We start from the raw sequence: 20,519 nt of genomic DNA, 5'->3' as shown, positions 1-20,519 counted from the left end.
TCTTAACACCCACAATTAATGGGATGTTTAAGAGGATGTTAACCTCCCCTTTATTTCTGATTAAGTAATTAATCTTTGTATTTTAAAAGTTACGTATTAACAAATGTGTCCATCAAATTATTCGCACAAATAAAGTTTTTTTTTTTGTTGTGCGAGTGAACCACGAGAGTAATCACATTATAAACGCGGATGGAGGGAGTTTATAAACATACTTCCTCAATTTTTGAAATATGTGAATAATTTTCACTTTTTACACAATTCATTTTTTTCACTTTGATTAATATTTATGATTTATAGATAAGAATAAATATAGCCTTGTGCATATTTGTTAGAATCCTCTCAATGAATGGCTTATTTGTTTCAATTGTTATACTTATTGGTAATTAAAGATATAGGGTGTGTTTGGTAAAAAGCTTTTTAAAGAGCTTTTAGCTTATTTTGTCCAATTAGATGTTTGACCAATTAAAAAAGCTAATTTGGGTGTTTGATATATAGCTTATTAAAAGAGCTTTTTTAAATTAGCTTATTGTACAATTAGCTTTTTGTTTTTTAAATACACTAAAACAGCTAACAATTAACAGCTATTTACCAAACATTTTTATACAATCAGCTAATCATAACCAGCTAGTCAATCCAGCTACTATAACCAGGTAGACAAACCAGCTATTATAACCAGCTAATACAATCAGTTACCAGCTAATTACCAAACAGGGCCATAATCAGTCAAATTTTGCATTGACATACGTACACAATGCAAGAGAAATTAAACGTTTTACTTGTTTAAATACGGAGGGAGTATGATCTACCGTTAGGGGTGCTCATAGCCGGGTACTCGGGATTTCGGGTACCCGGAAGTGCGGGTACCCGGGAGTGCGGGTAGTTATTAAGGCGGCCCATTACCCGACCCGTTAAAATTAAAGCGGGTACCCACTTATCGGGTACCCGTTTTTACCGGGTACCCTCCTCGGGTACCCGGAATTTTAATATATATGTTTGTTTTTAAAAAAATAACCTGTTGTGACTTTAAAACATGCTGATTATTAACAAAAAAAAAAAAAAATCATTAAAAGCAAACACAAACTATATATCCCAGTAAATTGAATATAGTATAAACATTAACATAATTAAACCAAAATCAAAATTAAAACTTAATTAGGGTTCATGTAATCGAAAAAAAGGAACCGCCGACATTGGAAAAATAACTCCAAAATTTACAATCAAAGATTCAGAAAAACTAATCGGTCTACCCAAACCTTCGCCAACAGAAGAAGGATCAACGAAAGTGACAAACCCAAAACCTCGAGGTGTATTAGTGAGACGATCTATCTTTAACAACAACAATGGAAGAAACTTCACCATATTTGACTGAGGTTCTTCTAAGAAGGACTGACGGATCGGCCTGAGAGGGACTAACGGAAATCGCTTGAGAGGGAGGACTGTATTGACGGAAGTCGCCTGAGAGGGAGGAAGGAGGTCGCCTGAGAGAGGAAGGAGGTCGCCTGAGAGGGAGTGTTTGAGAGTGAAAGAGGAGAGAGAAGAGATCTAGAGAGGTGAGTGTGAAAGTGGAGATGCGGCTAGCTACTCTTTCTGAGTAAGTAACCCTAATTCCCTAAAGGAGTAAAGGGAATTCCAGCCAATAAGAAAAAAAAAATCGGGTATTTAACGGGTACCCGAGACAGTCAGAGGTCGGCCCATTACCCGACCCGCAAATCTGATATTTTAGCGGGTCGGGTACCCGACCCGTAAAATTGGGAAAAAATTGAAAATTACCCGCCGGGTACTTTGCGGATCAGCGGGTCGGGTCAAACGGGTCGGGTATTTTTGAACACCCCTACCTACCGTAGTCAAGTTTTGATAATTCTTAATGAACCCCTTAATTAACCATTGCGCTAATATACCTCATTTGTAGGAAGAGATCAATGGAGTGTATGATTTGTTCATAATAACCCAACATAACCTTCTAATGATAGAAATCTTCAAACTCGATGACCCAACTTTCATAATCTCAACTCAAGTTGCTGAGGCTCACTCTCTTGCTAGTGCAGCTAGGCGTAGAATTTTACTTCATTTCACTTTTTAAATTTTTGTTAGTTCTCTTTGTCAAAAAAAAAAATAAAAAAAAAAATAACTCAGGTGAATGTTCCAAGAAGGAGGCTGAGACAAGCAGGTAATCATTTGTCGAATGATGAAATGGAGTCAAGTTTTTATTTTGGCCCTTTGTGCAAAACATTGATGGTGGCCTGTCACCTATTAACTCTAATCCTATGGTCCGTAACAAACTTGTTTTATTGTTTTAATCTACTGCTCCTTTTCAACCAAACAAAATAACAAAATAAATAAAAATAATAAAAAATAATTAAAAAAAAAAAAAAAAAGTGAAAGGGAGAAAATTGTGAAAATGGAATTGAAATAAGGGAGAAACATGATGGGCAGGGCACCATCATTAATAAATTCATAGACAAAATCCGTTAAGTGATTGCGAAATAATACAAAATTTTCCAAAGTTTTAGTTTAACACCACAAAAACAAAACAAAAGAAAAAAGAAGGATTTTTTGTGAAAAACTACCTTTTAAACTCCGGATTTTGTGAAAAACTACCCTAAAAACAAAATGTTGTAATTAACTACCTTATAAAGTATAAAATGTTGTAATTAACTACCTCCCACCGGAAAACACATTTGACTTTTATTTCCCGACGTTGACCATGTCACTTGAGGGTCACATGAGCCTTTAATGACTTAGTTCCCCCACTTTCCCCAAATTTTCCCGCTTTACACTAACTCTTTTCCTTAACAATACGATTAATAATATTTTATATTGCTTATTTGCAGCCCCTTTGATAATTATATGGGCTGAATTGGTGTAAAGCGGGAAAATTTGGGGGAAAGGGGGGGTGGAATTAAGTCATTTAAGGGTCACGTGACCCTCACGTGACATTGTCAACGTCGGGAAATAAAAGTCAATGTGTCATTCCGGTGGAAGGTAGTCAATTACAACATTTTATACTTTATAAGGTAGTTAATTACAACATTTTGTTTTTAGGGTAGTTTTCGCAAAATCTGAAGTTTAAAAGGTAGTTTTTCACAAAAAAAATCAAAAAAGAATGAAAATTTCCAGCTTCCAACATTTCATTGTAAAATGGTCCTAAGTTTCTCATATCTCATTAATTTATCATAAATGGGCGTACGTACAGTGAGAACTAAGAAAGGAAACCACAAACAACAACTTAAAAGGACCAAAAAAGACACTCGCGAGCACGAGCCTTTCCAGCCAACCAATGCGCGGGGGACACCCATTCCCTTGGAACCTTTAGAATCTTGCAAGCCTCCATAGTAGACAGAAGAGCCCGGATATCCCGAAGTAACCAACATAAATAAACCTCATCCCGCTGTTTTTGGGCCAAGATCAAACACAAAGACTCACAGTCGGAGTAAATAAGGATGCTACGAAAACCTCTGGAATAAGCATTGCGTAATCCCCAGAAACAAGCCTGTAACTCAGAATGTAATGCTGAAGACGAGAGAGAAGCAAGGGCCCCTCCCCCACGGACTGAAGGAGAATCACAATCGCGAAAAATCCAACCAGCACCAGCCGAGTTGTCTGAAGAAGACCAAGAACCATCACAAATCATACAAATTTCAAAAGTAGAAATAGGACCCCCATAAAGAGTGGCAGCGAAACCCGAACCAGTCGGTTTAGGACCAAGACCCAAAGAAGAAGAGCGAATGCAAAAATCCTGAGCTTGTCGCCCCCGCACATCCCACTGAGATGCCAGAAGCAAAATATCATCTGGAGAGACAGTCTGATGCCGAAACCGAACATTATTACGTGATAGCCAAATAGCCCATAAAAGGGAAAAAAAAACCTCACCAGGCTCGACCAGTCCTTTGCAGCCCCTAACAAAGAGACCATAGTGGAAAACCATTGGAGAAAAGGAAGGTTAAGAAGACCTTGCCTATTAAAACGTAAAGAGCAATGGACCCACAATGGAGCAACGAAGTCACAGTCTCGAAACAAATGGTCCACCGTCTCTTGCTCCCGTCGACAGAAGCAACAAAGTGAATCAACCGAAATGCCTCGAACAGCTAGAACCGAGGCAACCGGAAGTCCAGACTGAATAATTTTCCAGCCAAAGATCTTCCATTTAGGAAGGAGGGGGAGCGCCCAAAATTTCCCCCACCAAGAGGCAGGAATGAATCCCACGGACAAATGTCTAACAGTCTGCTGAAGTAAGAGGGCATATGCAGATTTCGTAGAGAAGGTGCCATCCTTAGTGAATTTCCAATAAATAAAATCATCCATATGCTCCAGTGGACGGTCCTGACTAAGGATCCGAGAGGCAGTTGGACCATCAAAAAACCGATGAACTCTCGAGGAGTCCCACGCGTTAGAACGCGGATCAATAATATCAGACACATGAGTCGGGAAATCCGACAGAGATAAACCAGCCTTGAAATTTGCTGGACCCCCAGGAGCCCAGTCATCAGCCGTAATACGAACACTATTACCACCACCCACCTTCCAACGAACAGCAGGAGCTACAGCCAAAAGAGCCGTCTGTAACCCGCGACAACCCCAGGAGGCTCGATTTATCCGAGCAGATGAAGTGTCAGCAAGAGAAGGGTACTTGGAAAACATGAGCCTAGAAACCAACAACTGGGGATTGTGAATCATCCTCCACCCTGTGCTAGCGAGAAGAGCGGAGTTGAAGCAGGCAATGTTGCGTAAACCCAAACCCCCCAAACCTTTCGGTAAATGAAGTAGAGAAGCCGACCGTAGTGCCAAACCCTTCCTAGAACCTGAAGATCTCCACCAGAAACTGGCAAGCATATTGTCCAGTTGAGCAGCAATTGAAGAAGGAATTTTGAAGACAGACAGAATATGATTAAATGAAGCCACCAAAACCGAATTTATAATAACCAATTTTGCCGCTGGAGACAACCGAAGAGAAGCAAAAGCAGACAGTCGACTAGCAACTTTGTCAACCAAAAACCTGAACTCCGAAACTTTACTCCTTCCCAAGTCGATAGGTAGACCCAAATAGGTACCAAATGAATCCTTCGATTGTAGACGAAGACTGTGAGATAAAAACTCACGGTAGTCAGGGGGAGTATTTGGGCTGAACTTGACAAAGGACTTTTGAAGATTAATCATCTGGCCTGAGGAGGAACAAAAAGCAGAAAGAATGGCCAAGACATTTTCACACGCTTGCGGTGAAACCTGGAAAAATAACAGCGAGTCATCCGCAAAGAAAAGATGTGAGATCGACGGTCCACCCCTAGAAACGCGAATTCCGGAAAACAGAGCCTGCTCTTCTGCTCGTCGAAGAGTGGCTGACAACACCTCCATACAAAGCACAAACAGATAGGGCGACAGAGGATCTCCTTGTCTAAGACCACATTGAGGTCGAAAAGAAGGCGTAAGACTCCCATTCACTAGAACTTGATACGAGACAGTTGTAACACATTGCTCAATAATATGAACCCAATAAGGGGGAAAACCAAAAGCGCGTAACACCTGACTCAAAAAATCCCATCGTACTCTGTCATAAGCTTTATTCATGTCCAATTTCAGGGCTGCATAAAAACGTTTTCGAGCTTTAGAAGCATTCATAAAGGACAGAAGCTCGTGAGCTACCAGAGCATTATTAGAAATCAGGCGACCCGGCACAAAAGCATTTTGGAACCCTGAAACAAGAGAGGGAAGAACCCCCCGCAAACGGCCAGTAATGCATTTTGCGATGCATTTGTACAGAACATTTCATAACCCAATTGGCCGAAATTGAGACACTAATTCCGGTAGAGGAACCTTCGGAAGAAGAACTAAAAAGGTTCTATTCCAGTCCTTCAACATGTAACCATGAGCAAAGAAGTACTGAATCGCTGAGATAACAAAATGGCATGTTTCCTCCCAATGAGTCTTGAAGAAAGCCGAGGTAAAATCATCTGGGCCAGGGGATTTATCATTAGCAATATGAAACATTGCAGATTTAATCTCGGAAGCCGAGAAAGGGGCCATTAACATGTCCTTTTGATCTAGAGACAACGTCGGGAGGCCTAGATTATCCTAGTGTAAAGTAGGGATGTCAGTGGGGCGGGTCAAGTAGGAGACCCGCCCCATCCCCGCCCCAATGGGGCGGGGATGGGTCTCGGTTTGGCGGGTGGTGGGGCGGGGGTGGATTTTAAGTTGTACCCGCCCCCATCCCCGCCCCGCCCCGCCCCATCCCCACCTCATACCCACATCTTTATATCTTTTAAAGCAAAATTACATACTTTTATTCTATTTATAAAATAATTACATGAAATAAAATATTAATTATAATACTTTGTACGACACTTATATTATAACACAAAAATGTGTATAGAATGTTTTATTTTATAATTCGTATTAATTATGTAAGATTGTGTATTTGAGGTACGGATATTAGGTGGATCTTGGGTGGGGATTAGACGGGTCTTTGGTGGGGATTAGGTGGGGATGGATATCCAAGTGGGGGGTGGGGCGGGGATGGTTTTGGAGTTGTACCCGATGGGGCGGGGATGGGGATGAAAATTAAACCTGTCGCGGGGATGGGGATGAAAATATTAGGTGGGGATGGGGATGGGAAGGCCAACATCCGCCCCGCCCCGCCCCATTGACATCCCTAGTGTAAAGGAGGGTCACTCCTTGAAGGAGATACAGGAGAATATATAAAAAAAAAAAAATGGACGTACGTACGACAAGTTATTGAAAAGCTTTTGAAATACAATTTGTGATTCCTACAGGCGTTTGTACGATGCACATCGTACATACGTTCTGTTAAAAGAGCGAAAAAAAACACAATATATATAGAATGAAATGTAATCGACATATAGCTATAGTGAAAAAAGAACATATTCTTAAAAATGTAATAAACATATAACTAGAGTGAAAAAAACATATTTGCACAAAAAAAGAGTGAAAATAACATATTTTCATGTTCATTGATTGTCAGTGTAAAGTACTTTTATTTGTGACATAATGTCCATTGCTTACTGTGAAATTGGTACGACTGTTGCGTGTCTACCAAAAATAAACCTAACTCAAACCTCCTAAAATGTAGTAGGGTAAGCTAGGGTCGATCCCACAGAGAATTGGTTTATTAAATTATAACTTGTGTAAGTTAGAAACCCCTGTTTTGAAGAAATAGTACTACGATCTAATAAATAAACTACTATGAACTATGGGACAAATAAAATACGAAAGATAGACTACTAAAATTGAAATACGATAAAAATCAATAATATTAAAACAGGGATCGGGAGACATATTATAGCATTGGAGTATTTATTGATCATCGAATTATAAAAATTATGTTCTTATCTCAATGTTAGCCGATGAACGCAAACAAACATTCAACACTTCCCTTAATTACAAATAAACCAAACAAGCTCTTGGAGTATTGTCTAACTAACTAACAATCTAGAACAAGCTCTCTAGACTCGATTAATTAGTAGCATTAATAACTAGGAAGTAGCTAACTTAAGCCACAAATCACACAAGCTCGGATTTGTGCAACTTAAAGGGTTGATAATCTTAGGCATTAAAACAAGTTTTAGTCACCCATTAACCCCTAATTGCAACTAAGGAGTACTAACCCGGATAATAACGTATCACAAGTTACTACTCTAGCAATTAAATTAGCAAACTATACTAAAGATGGCCGGTCTAAAATATAACTTGACTAACTCATATCAATAAAAACAGATCATCAATCCAATCAAGAAATAAACATAATATTCTCAAATCACAACATACTTATTCTCACATTACAATAATCCAATGCATCGTATATCTCCCTTCCCGTATTAAATTTAGCCTAACATACTAAAAATTGAAATAAAAACAAAGAAAGATTTATAAATCATACTGCTAGATAAGACATACATAATCGAAATGAAAATCGGTAAAAAAAAAATAAAACATTCAACAAAAGTCTAATTGAAATTGCTCTAAACCACCTAATTTAACAAAAAGAATAAAAAAAACGAAAGCAAAATTAATTGGCAGATCCTATTACTTATTTGCAACAAATCATAAATTGCCAAATTACTACATGCAAATCTATAAACTAAGAGTGTAAATTAAAAGTACCAAATTCCTACAACTGAGAATGGGAAGTAGTTGCGAACAACACCCAAAGCAGGCTGCTCTCCTTCGCTGTTCTTCCTCTCTGTTCAGCTACTTCACCTCCTCTGCTACGCTACTTTGCAGTAGCTTCGCGAGCCCAAAACACAACCCCAACCAAGTTTGCTGATTTCGTAGCAATTGGAGCTCAAAAACGCTTCAGCTTCCTTCTGGTTCTGTTCTGAATTCCGCTGCCCAGCAATTCCCGTAGCAAAGAAGGATTACAGAACACAGCTAAGTCACCTCGACTCCGGCTGCTTCGCTTCACCGCTGCTAAACTGCTCTGAGGTCGTTCTCCTCTTCCTTTGTTGCCCAGAATGTCCTCTCTTATCGCATGCAATTCGACCTCCCTTCTGTTTCGGTGTAGCTCATCTCCAGCTAATCCGAATTTCTCGCTCCAATTTTTATCCAATTTCATCTTTATCTCTTGCTTGACATTTCAATCCCAGAAATTTCGCTCAAGGTGATTTGAGGGTCCTTGATTTTCGGTTGCCAGCATAGGATGTATGGTTGGATGCGTATTGTGAAGGCTGCTGCTATTTTCAGGGGTTTTCTTTTGTAAATACAATCCCATAAAACCAAATGAACACTTTATAAAAAAAAATAAGATTAATACGTGTGACTTAGCCCGGAAATATAAAGTAATCCATTTGGTGCCGAAATTCTCCTTCCTGTAGACAATTAAATAAATAGTAGTAACTCATGTCTTGAAAGGAAAATTGCATAATATACACTTAAATTATAAAAAAAATCAATATAACATCAAGAGTTCAATATATATAAATATTATATTTTACGACCCTATCAGAAATGTTCTTTAAATTTCTGTCTTTAAATTAAGGTAGGTATATATAAATATGTTCATTACATAATATTATCATGTTCTTTAATAATATTATAGATGTTCTTTAAATGTACAAAACAAAAACATAAAGTTGGATGTTCGTTATAAAACAACTATATGTTCTTTAAAAAATAACTTTATGTTCTTTACAAAACAGTTATATGTTCTTTCTGCATTTTTTGTCAAACAGACACTTGCATCTTAAAATTTTAATTTAAGGAAAAATATTGTGTAGAACAGACTCACATGAGTCCGTCCTATTAATAGGCCCGCACGCGGCCCGATTTCATATTCTTCTTCAATTCTTATTCTTCTTCTTCATCTCTATTGCTTTCTTCTGCAAACCTTCAACCATGAAAGGACTCTCAACAATGTCGGTGACCTTCTCAAATTCTATTCTTCGTCAAGAACTTATATGACTTGTACTAATTTTCTAGACTGATGTTCCCAAATAGAAGCTCGGCTGCTTTACCGGTAATATGAAGCGGAATATACTCTGAGTCATCCCATACATATAGCTGCATTTTACAAGAATAGTCCATTAAAAAGCATTCATACAACTTGAAATGCATTATGTGCAGTAAAACTTCATTATCTGATCAAGCTATTTAGAGTAGTATCGGAGTAACATATTTGTTAAATATTTGATACTCCATCCGTTAGTTAATATTTGTCGAGTATTAGATTTATTTTGTTTGATTTTAAGTTATATTAGTCAGATATTATATTTATTTTATTTGATAATAGATTATATTCGTTAGGTATTAGATTTATTTTGTTTGGTAATAGGATACATTGATCAGGTATTAGATACATTTTGTTTGGTAATATGATACATTAGTCAGGTATTAGATATATTTTGTTTGGTAATAGGATATAATGATCAGGTATTAGATATATTTTATGTGGTAATAAGATATAATGGTCAGGTATTAGATATATTTTGTTTGGTAATAGGATATATTGGTCAGGTACAGTGGCGGAGCCACATTAGAACAAGGGGGGACAGTTGTCCCCCCATTTTCGAAAAAAAAGTTTTTTTTTTTTAAAAAAAAAATCAAGAAAATACAGTAAAAGGCTATAAATATCATATACTTACAGTAAATATCACAATATTGAATATGGTTTGGTGGTTGAGTCCTTAGTAAGGCTGTGTCTTGGTCTTAGGTTCGATTCCCTACTCTACTATTTTTCAGCTTTTTTGTTTTTTTTCCCCTACTTGATTTTTGATTACTCTAATTTTCAATAGTCTTTTTAATTTGATTTTTCATTTTCTATTTCTTGTTTTAGGATTTTTAATTTTATTATGTGCTTAAACTCTATTTTTTTTACATTTCTAATAAATAGATTACTATTAATTAATTGTTTGTAACTGTGTTTTAACTTTTATTAATACATACGAAATACATATGTAATAATATGATTGATTTGAGAAAGTTGAGTTTATTTTTTCGAATGTAACTCAAACCCAGACCCTTCATATCTACCATCAATTTGTTCTAACGATAATTATTTGACTTTATGATAATTATTTGACTTTATGATAAGGTAATTAATTCGTATATATCAATTATGTGATTACATAACGGGATTTACAAACATAAATTTATTCATTTTTGTTGGATAATTTTCTTAATATACAATAAAACTTTTTTATTCCTCTTTTGCCATATAGAAATAATTGGCATATGTGATTTCAAATAAATATTAAACAATTTAGGTGATCAATTTTTTTCTTGAGATTTTTGCCGAAACTTTAACCTCCAAAATTTGTCCCCCCGAATTATAAATCCTGGCTCCGCCACTGGTCAGGTATTAAATTTATTTTGTTTGGTAATAGGATGTATTGGTCAGGTATTAAATTTATTTTGTTTGGTAATAGGATGTATTGGTCAGGTATTAAATTTAATTTGTTTGGTAATATGATGTATTGGTCAGGTATTAGATTTATTTTGTTTGGTAACAGGGTATATTGGTCAGGTATTAGATTTATTTTGTTTGGTAATAGGATATAATGGTCAGGTATTAGATTTATTTTGTTTGGTAACAGGGTATATTGGTCAGGTATTAGATTTATTTTGTTTGGTAATAGGATATAATGGTCAGGTATTAGATTTATTTTGTTTGATAATAGGTATAATTGGTCAGGTATTAGACTTATTGGTAATAGCTATAATTGGTCAGGTATAAGTGTATAACAATGCCTGAAATATCTTTAAGGGTGGTGAGCTTTCTCCTTTCAGCCAGTGTATAATACCAATCAAACTAAGGACTCCTTTAGCTAAATTACGAGCAGCATTTGATAGTGTTGGAAGAGCTCTTGTACCGACATAACAATCTCCTTCAACCGTTAAATGCTCAAATCTTACTTCTACGGTTGAAAGTTGAATTCCTACCCTGTTTTAGTAATAATTAGACAATAAAGTTGGTAAGTAGGCAACTGTTACTTTGTTTATTAAATTGCAACCATTGTTGTTCTAGTTTCTAGTCATTCAGATTTTTGAAACTTCATTTTTAGTTGTATGAGAGAGAAAGTTGAAGTTTAATAAAAAACAAGAGAAATTCTTTAAAAATAAGAGAATTGCTTTGTTAAAATAAGAGGAAATATTTGACTTTCTGTATTTTTCTATCTCACACTTAAGTTTATTACATGCCTTATATAGGCTACACAACTACGGAGCTCTAATATACAATGAAAATATAATAAGTCAGACCCAATACACAATATGGGCCTTGTCTATGTTTTCAATACTCCCCCTCAAGTGGGAGTGTGAGGATCCCGAACACCCAACTTGGACAATAACGTCATAAATTGGGCTTCTCCAAGAGCTTTAGTAAACAAATCCGCTAGTTGTGCATGAGTACGAATGTGAGCTGTGGTAATGACACCGGCCACAAGAAGCTCACGAACAAAATGACAGTCAATCTCGATGTGTTTAGTGCGTTCATAAAATACCGGGTTTGCAGCTATATGTAAAGTTGCTTGATTATCGCAAAATAATCGAACAGGTTGTGTATGAAACACACCAAGAACAGCAAGAAAACTCCTTAACCATTTTACCTCCGCACAAGCAAAAGCCATAGACCTATACTCAGCTTCCGCCGAAGATCGTGAAACAGTTGTTTGTTTCTTTGTTTTCCATGAAATGGGGGAATTCCCTAACATAATAAAATAACCTGAAACTGATCGGCGTGAAATTGGGCAGCTTGCCCAATCTGAATCACAATAGGCATAAAGCTGGAGATCACTATCTGCACGGAGGAATAAACCTTGATCTGGACGAGCTTTCAGGTAACGCAAGACCCTAATGGCAGCATCATAATGATCTTGGCGTGGTTCATGCATAAGCTGTGAAAGAATGTGAACCGGGTATGAGATGTCCGAACGAGTCAAGGTAAGATAGATGAGACGTCCGATAAGACGCCGATATAAAACAGGGTCAGAGAAGAAAGGGATAGTTGAAGCTGCAAGCTTGTGATTTTGAGGAAGTGGAGTACTTACAGGTTGTGCTCCAAGAAGACCTGTCTCAGAGAGAATATCCATAGTGTACTTCCTTTGACATAAGAACAATCCTTCGGCAGACCGAGTAAACTCAATACCCAAAAAAAATCTCAACGGACCCAAATCCTTCAACTGAAAACACTTATCCAAGTATTTTTTAAAAGAAGCACAAAATGTGGGATTGTTACCTGCTACTAGGATATCATCAACATAAACTAACACTGAGATACAATCATCCCCTTTTCGAAGGGTGAAAAGAGTATTGTCAGCATGTGATTGTTGAAAACCATACTGACGAAGAGCAGTTTGGTGTTTGGCAAACCAATTTCGAGGAGATTGTCGCAGCCCATACAAAGACTTTTTGAGACGGCATACTCTGTTGGGAGAAGAGGATGAGAACCCGGGAGGCAACTTCATGTAAACCTCCTCATGCAAGTCCCCGTGTAAGAATGCATTATTCACGTCGAGCTGGTGTATCTCCCAATTCTTAGCAACAGCAACAGCAAGAAAAGTATGAACGCTCACCATTTTAGCAACAGGTGCAAAGGTCTCTGTGAAATCCTCTTCTTCCCGTTGCAGATTTCCAAGAACAACGAGACGAGCTTTATCTCGCTCTATTGTTCATTTGGTCTTGTAGACCCATTTACAGCCAATTGGAATTTTTCCTGGAGGTAAGTCACAAATTTCCCAAGTGCCATTCCTCTCCAATGCATCTATTTCCTGTCTCATAGCACCACGCCAACGTGCTTCCCGTGCAGCCTCTTTATATGACCTAGGCTCAACATTAGAAGAAACAGCAGCAACAAAATTTCTATGGTCAGTAAATAAATTCTTATATGTGACATAGTTTGCAATAGGATACCGCATACCTGAGGAAGACATTGGCAGGGTTTTGGAGGAGATGGGGTGTGAAAGACGAGCCGTGTGACATATATAATCAGTCATCCAGAATGGTGGACGACATTCACGCTGTGGGTGACCAGTAGGTTCAGGAGACAATGGAGAGGCGGTACTCGATGAAGAGGTACTTTGTTGAGTAGCATTATCAGAATCTTCTCGCACCACTGAAATCGGGGTAAGAACTGATTGGGATGAGGTAAGTTGTGGTGCAGGAGCACTTGTACTAGAATTGGGTATCAAAGGTTGCTGGCAGCAGCCTGGTCATTGCTCCCCCTTACAACAGGCTGTGAGTGTGGAATGTGGGAATTAGGAGCAACATATTCTATCTGAAACTCCCAGTCACACATCCCAGTAGTTGGAAGTGATGAAGGAGCAGCAAGTGAAGCATCAAGGACTGGGGCAAACGGAAACACATCCTCCTGAAAACAAACATCTCTTGAAACAAACACCTCACTAGTCTCTAAGTCCATTACTTTCCACCCTTTCTTGCCAAAAGGGTATCCAAGGAATACACACTTTCGACTTCTAGAGGAAAATTTATCCTTTTGACGAGGTTTGTTATGAGCATAACAAAGGCATCCAAAAACACGGAGCATGTTATAAGGAGGAGGAGAACTAAAAAGAATATCATATGGAGTTTTACCTTCTAAGATTTTTGTCGGAGTACGATTAATCAAGCTGACTGCGGCATGAACTGATTCACCCCAAAAACGTATGGGAAGTGATGCTTGAAATCGCAAGGCACGAGCAACCTCTAAAATGTGACGGTGTTTCTGCTCCACTCTTCCATTTTGTTGTGGTGTTCCAACACACGACGATTGAAACAATATTCCCTGTTCACCAAAAAATGGTAGCATACATGTAAACTCAGTACCGTTGTCAGAACGGACAATCTTAACAACCCTGCCAAATTGGGTTTTTACCATAGCAAAAAAATTCCTGAAGCATGAGGATACCTCAGTTTTCTCCTTTATCAAATATACCCACACTGCTCGTGAGCAATCATCAACCAAAGTAAGAAAATAATGTGCTCCAGATATAGTAGACTTTGTGTAAGGACCCCATAAATTGCAATGCACAATATCAAATAAATTCTCAGCTTTATTATCACTTAAAGGAAATACAGAATAAGTTTGTTTGGCCTTAAAACATACATCACAATTATCCAAGGCCTTTTTAACCTTGCTACTACGACTAGAACTAGAAATAAATGATAAAGCTTGGCTAGAAGGATGACCAAGACGCTGATGCAGGAGCAAAGTATCATCCAATGTGCTGAGATGCGAGCTAACCTTCTAAGTAACAGGCCGAAACACATACACCCCATTCCTAAGCTCCCCACAGACCAATAGCCATCCTCGTAGTGCGGTCCTGGATGATACACAAACGTTCAGTAAATGTCACAAAACAAGATATATCAAGAATTAATTGACCAATAGAAATCAAATTGCATTTGAGATTGGGAACATATAAAACATTGTGTATGATCAGTTCTGGCATCAATTGCACACTTCCTGTTTTAAGAGCAGAGGTTTGAATTCCATCCGGCAAACTAACCGGCAATGGTGGTAAGTCAACACAATCAAACATTAAATCCAAATTGCTTGTCATATGGTGGGAAGCTCCACTATTAAGTAACCAATCACCTATAACATCAACCTTACCATTTAATTTATCATTGGTGGAAGATGTGTCAAGAAGGGTCAAGAGGCGCTGCATTTGCTCAGCATTGAGCCCTGGAAGGGATGTAACTGATGCTGCGGTTGAGGAGCTACTATTGTTGTTGTCGCCTCGGCGAGGGGTTGATGACATAGCATTATGAGCCACCGCATTAGATGAAGAACCTAGCCCACGACCAGCTTGTCCTCCTCCCCTACCACGGCCCGAGCCACGGCCTCTACCACGACCACGAGAATTAGATGGATAGCCATGAAGTTGATAGCAAAACTGAACTTCATGTCCCTGCCTACCACAATGAGTGCACACCATAGGTGTGATTGCAGGGGGAATAGATTGTTTTGATGGAGTATGGGTAGCTGCCTGCACGGCGAAGCTCATAGCATCGGTTTTGTCATCCCGAGCTCGAATGATATCTTTGTGTCTCTCTTCCTGAGTAGCCAAAGAGAAAGCTTTATTGAGAGTTGGAAAAGGATCCATGCTCAGAATTTGAGTACGAAGAGGACCATACTGCTCATCGTCAAAACCCATCACAAAATCAAGAATCTTCTCTGTTTCAGCCCGAGCACGAAGCTTTGGAGCAGCAGCACAAGTACACCCACAAGTGACATCCTCAGAACCATAAATCAAATCCCACAATTCCTTAAATTTATTGTAATAAGACACAATATTCATGCCTTTTTGGCGAAGAAGATGATATTGGGATTTCAATTGGTTAATTCTAGGTCCATTTACAGTAGAGTATCGTTCTTTCAAATCAACCCACATTTCAATTGCAATTTTAAGAGACACGACAATAGGTTGTATGGACTCAGCAACAGAATTAAATAACCAAGAGCAAATTGTAGAATTATTAGCTTTCCAAGCTGCAAATTCAGGAGATTTGTCATCCTCAGGTTTACCAAAATCACCATTAATAAATCCTGCTTTGTTTCTACCTTCTAAAGCATTGATAATTGCCTTTGACCATACATCGTAATTTTTGCCAGTTAACAAGTATTTTGTGAGGGACATACCTGAATTTTCCGATGGATGCAAATAGTAGAATGATGATGCATCATGAATCAATTGTGGTTTCTTGGTGTTGCTTTCACTTCCAACCATGGCGAAAAAGAGAGGTTGAATAATGAAATCCAATTGAAAAAAAAATAAAAAAGTAGGTGTTTTAGTGGAGGAGTATGAGAAAGCCACGTACACCTACAAAACAAATTAGGAAATTGGTGGATGTAGTGCAGCAACCAAGCAAACCCAAAAATAAAATAAAAATTGATTAGATGATGACGGCTATTGTAGGAAAAAAAAAATTATATAATTGATCTTGCGGAAGAAAGAAAAAGGGATCTTAAAATCCTAGGCTGTGATACCATGTTAAAATAAGAGGAAATATTTGACTGTCTGTATTTTTCTATCTCACACTTAAGTTTATTACATGCCTTATATAGGCTACACAACTACGGAGCCCTAATATACAATGAAAATATAATAAGTCAGACCCAATACACAATATGGGCCTTGTCTATGTTTTCAATATGCTTACTAAATAAGGAGGACGAAGAGAGAATCTGGTGAGGCGAAAATATGGATGTTTCGCACTGCTCGTTGAAATGTTAAGCGGTACTAATGCAGTAATGCGGAGTTGGTACGGTGTCACGGGCCTCACGATCGGGTTTAGTCAGCCCGTGCCTTTTTGTTGGCCTTTTATTGTTGAGCCCGGTCTCATTCACATGAGTCCGGTCTCACACAAAACGTTTTGTTAATTTAAACAAGCTATCACTTCCAACTTGAATAATCAAGATCACTTCTAGACTGAGATCAGAGGGTATATGAGTATATGAGTTAGCCCTTCGTTACTTCTCTTAGATTTCAAGTTACAAATAACATTGTTATATATAATTTCGATATTAGTCATCCTTTTTTTCTACTTTTTTTTTTGACATGATATTATTCATCTAATTATAAATGAAGAACTTGGATATGATTGAACATTGAATAAATCTCCTTTACTAAATCAAATTACGATAGTTGAATTAATTTAACAACTATTGTAATTTATTACTCCATCCGTTACATATTGTATTAAAATTAATTTATAAATTATAACGTACTTCTAATAACTTTTACAATAAAATAATTGATGTATATCTAAAAAAAATTTAAAAATTAGACATACAGTAGTAACACTTAATTTAGTACTTCATGTGTTTTATTATTTGTTCTATTTGTACTTTTTGTACTATTCATTTGATCTATTTTGACAAATGTTTGTTTTTTGCATAAGATAAAATATAATCTTGTAGGAACTTGTTGAAATCGTTTCAACAAATAGATTATTAATTAAGATATAACTAATTAAATAATTGTACCACATAAATGTCAGGGAAAATGGAGCAATTAATAAAATACAAAGGGAGTAGCATATATAATGTGTATCACAAACAAAATTATACGTGTATTCTCTTGAATGGTGGTGTACTAACAACACCCATTATTACAACAATTTATGGTTGGAGGATGTGTATTGCATTTAGCTCCTCCTCGACCAAATGAAAAAAAATTACAAGTATACCACTCAAATTATTTATTTTGGTGTAAACTTTTAGTAAACACACCATAAATTAAAACAACTCAACATTATTAAAACAAATGCATATATAATTAATTAGTATAACAGCTTAATCCCAATTAATTAAGTGGAGCACTTTGAAGCACAATGGTTTCAACAGTAAGGCCAGGACCAAAACCAAACAACACACCCCATTCCAACCCTTCTCCGGTTGTCGATTTGCCCTCCATCGACGATTGTTTCCTCATCTCTTCCAATATGAACATCACACTCGCACCCCACATGTTCCCATACTCGCTTAAGACATGCCTAGTAGTATTCAGTTTGGTCGGCTCAAGTTCGAGTTCAGTTTCAATCTGGTCCAATATAGCTCGACCTCCAGGGTGAGGGATCCAAAACAAGGAGTTCCAGTCTTTGACCCCAATTCTCTCAAAAGATTCAATCAACAAATTTTCGATATTTTTGGATATAAGTTTAGGTATGTCAGGACTAATGTCCCCGACCATACCCTCTTCCCTCAGACGGGCCTGTATAGTCCCGTCTGTACCGGGAATTGTGGTCTGGTCGGCTGACACTGGCCGAAAAATAGGTTTCTCAAGAGGCTCATCAGGGTCAGCACCTACAATCAAAGCCGCAGCACCATCTGCGAATAAGGTGTGCGGTAAAAGATTAGTGTCATCGGGAGCATGGTAAAATATAACAGTACTCAACTCCGCGCATACGACCAAGACACGAGCTCCGCGTTCGTTTTCAGCCATGGACTTTGCTATACGAAGGAGCGTACCGCCAGAGTGGCAGCCACCCTGGAGGAGAACAAAGCGCTTGACGGAAGGCGAGAGGCCGAGGAGCATGGCGAGGTACTGGTCAGCAGCGGGGGTGTCGCAGAAAGTGTTGGTGCCGAAGATAAGGCGAGTGATGTTAGACGTGGGTTGGCCCCAATCGGCGATGGCCTTATCGGCGGCTTCTTTGCCGAGTTTGGGGACTTCACTGGCGAGGATTGCTTGACGGGCTGATAAGGAAGAAGCCTTGCGATCGCACATTTTAGGGTGTTCTTTCAAGGTCTCTTCGGTTACGTGCATGTAACGTTTCCTAATCATTGACTTATCGCCTGCAATTAATATGCAGTAATTAGATATAATTAGTCATGTACAAATTTACCAAAAAGAAAAAGGTCTTATTCTTTACAAGTGGTACGACTATTCGAAGAATACAAGTACAGTATAAGATACATTTAAGCATGTTGTTTCCTAATCATTATCACCTGCAATAATTAGTCGTGATTCTCATGAATAAAATTCAAGCTAGTCAATGGGGTTCCAAAATTGTGGGAATTGGGTACATGGTCACATATCAGATACACTTTTAATGAACCAAAATTATCCTATCTAAATACATTATTTTATCAAAGAAAATATTATACATAGCCCTTAAGGAGTTAGGGCTACATATAAGCATTAAATCTACACTAAAAAATCGTATAAATTTAGGAAATCATAAAAATATAAACACTAATTAATTACACTGATTTGCGCGTGTTTTTGTCATGAATTTCTAATTTTATAAATTTTTCAAGAGTGTATTTTATGCTTATATTTAGCCATTAAAGGTACAAGTAGCATTACCCTTTTTCAATGCATTAAAAATTACATTATTTTTTACTCGTAATACTTTTCATGAAAAATAAGATTTTCTAACTATTTGATGTAGTATTAATTTATTTAACTATAATCAGTAATACACTAGTGCAATCACTTTTATTATTTTCAAAATAATTTTACTGAAGTCTAGCGATTTTTATTTAACAAAAAAAAAGAGGACACACTTAAGCCAAATTCACTTCACCTTTAAAAAAATAATATTTAGTAAAGTAACTTAAGTTTAGTAAAAATAATTTCAATTCAGCAAAAAATTTCAATTCATTAATAATAAGTTCAGTTCAGTAAAACTAATTTCAGTTCATAAAAATCGGTAACTTTAAAAAATAAATATAATAGAAAATCACTAAAACTAATTTTAACTCAGTAAAATTAATTTCAATTAAGTAAAAATAATTGAAGTTCAGCAAAGATAATTCAACAAAAATAATTACACTTCTTAAAAAATGATTTCATTTCAATAACAATAATTAATGTGAGGTGAACAAGGCCTTATCAGTTTATTTGTCATATTAAACCTTATCCCTTATGACTTCGAGATCTCTAGATTGTATACAACCCAATTAGAGAACTAAATTAGAATTGAAGTAGTGTTTTCATTATATATCCTTCCCGTTCACTGTTGCTTCCAGAGGACTTGGCCAACTAAATTAAGTTCAATTAGATCATTCATGTTATCTACAAATAAATAAATTAAAAAGCAACGGGATAGAGTATAAAAGAATAAAAAGCAAATAAGGGCATACACATGCGCTGGTACTTGCTCTTGAGACGGGTTAAATGTTCGCTATTGATAATACGAAAGTAGTACTCAGGATAGTCTGCCTGAATAAACTCATTTGGTGGATTGGCTGTGCCCATAGCCAGGATAGTGGCCGGACCATTTGCTTTTGGAGGCATTGGAATTTCATAAATAGAACCCATTTTCTTAGGTTATATTGAAGCTAGGATTTATAATTAATTAAATGAAAGCTAAGAATTCTTAGATTATATTGATGCTAGGAGTTATGAATTTATATATGGCAACGTAATCATGATTTTTTCCCAAATTGAGCTTTATTGGTAAATTATTTACCAAATTGGTCTCGTGGGAAAAGTATTTCCCAAACTAAGCTTCTGGGGTGAAACGCTGTCTCGGACAGCGTTTAACACCCAGTTTTTTTAAAAAAAAAATTCAAGAAGTAAAACGCTGTCTCAGACAGCGTTTTACCTTGTTGACCTGTTGGTATGTAT

The 20,519-nt window shown here is 37.2% G+C and overlaps 2 protein-coding genes across 2 annotated transcripts; both read right to left on the bottom strand.

The window, feature by feature from the left end:
- Positions 1 to 14,474: 14,474 nt before the first annotated feature.
- On the bottom strand, positions 14,475 to 16,519 carry LOC110702054. Its single transcript, XM_021879698.1, has 2 exons — positions 15,056 to 16,519; positions 14,475 to 14,762 (listed from the first exon to the last, which is right to left on the bottom strand). Exons 1-2 carry the CDS (start codon positions 16,170 to 16,172, stop codon positions 14,503 to 14,505), a joined length of 1,377 nt encoding a protein of 458 aa, XP_021735390.1. The 5' UTR covers positions 16,173 to 16,519; the 3' UTR covers positions 14,475 to 14,502.
- A 1,223-nt stretch (positions 16,520 to 17,742) lies between these two features.
- On the bottom strand, positions 17,743 to 20,210 carry LOC110702053 (chalcone synthase 3-like). Its single transcript, XM_021879697.1, has 2 exons — positions 20,033 to 20,210; positions 17,743 to 18,739 (listed from the first exon to the last, which is right to left on the bottom strand). The coding sequence occupies exons 1-2, from the start codon at positions 20,208 to 20,210 to the stop codon at positions 17,751 to 17,753; spliced, it is 1,167 nt and encodes a 388-aa protein (XP_021735389.1). The 3' UTR covers positions 17,743 to 17,750.
- Between the last annotated feature and the right edge of the window lie 309 nt (positions 20,211 to 20,519).

Source organism: Chenopodium quinoa, unplaced genomic scaffold (genome assembly GCF_001683475.1).
Source record: "Chenopodium quinoa cultivar QQ74 unplaced genomic scaffold, ASM168347v1, whole genome shotgun sequence".
NCBI lineage: Eukaryota > Viridiplantae > Streptophyta > Magnoliopsida > Caryophyllales > Amaranthaceae > Chenopodium > Chenopodium quinoa.
Note: the sequence above shows the minus strand (reverse complement) of the source record. Positions and strands in the feature narration are given on the sequence as shown.

Excerpts from the sequence above, each read along its gene's own strand:
- LOC110702053 (XM_021879697.1), bottom strand. The coding sequence starts at position 20,210 with ATGGGTTCTATTTATGAAATTCCAATGCCTCCAAAAGCAAATGGTCCG. Across the intron at positions 18,740-20,032 it reads GAGCAAGTACCAGCGCATGT|GCGATAAGTCAATGATTAGG; the intron begins GTATGCCCTTAT and ends TATTAATTGCAG.
- LOC110702054 (XM_021879698.1), bottom strand. The coding sequence starts at position 16,172 with ATGGTTGGAAGTGAAAGCAACACCAAGAAACCACAATTGATTCATGAT. Across the intron at positions 14,763-15,055 it reads CACCAATGATAAATTAAATG|GACCGCACTACGAGGATGGC; the intron begins GTAAGGTTGATG and ends TGTATCATCCAG.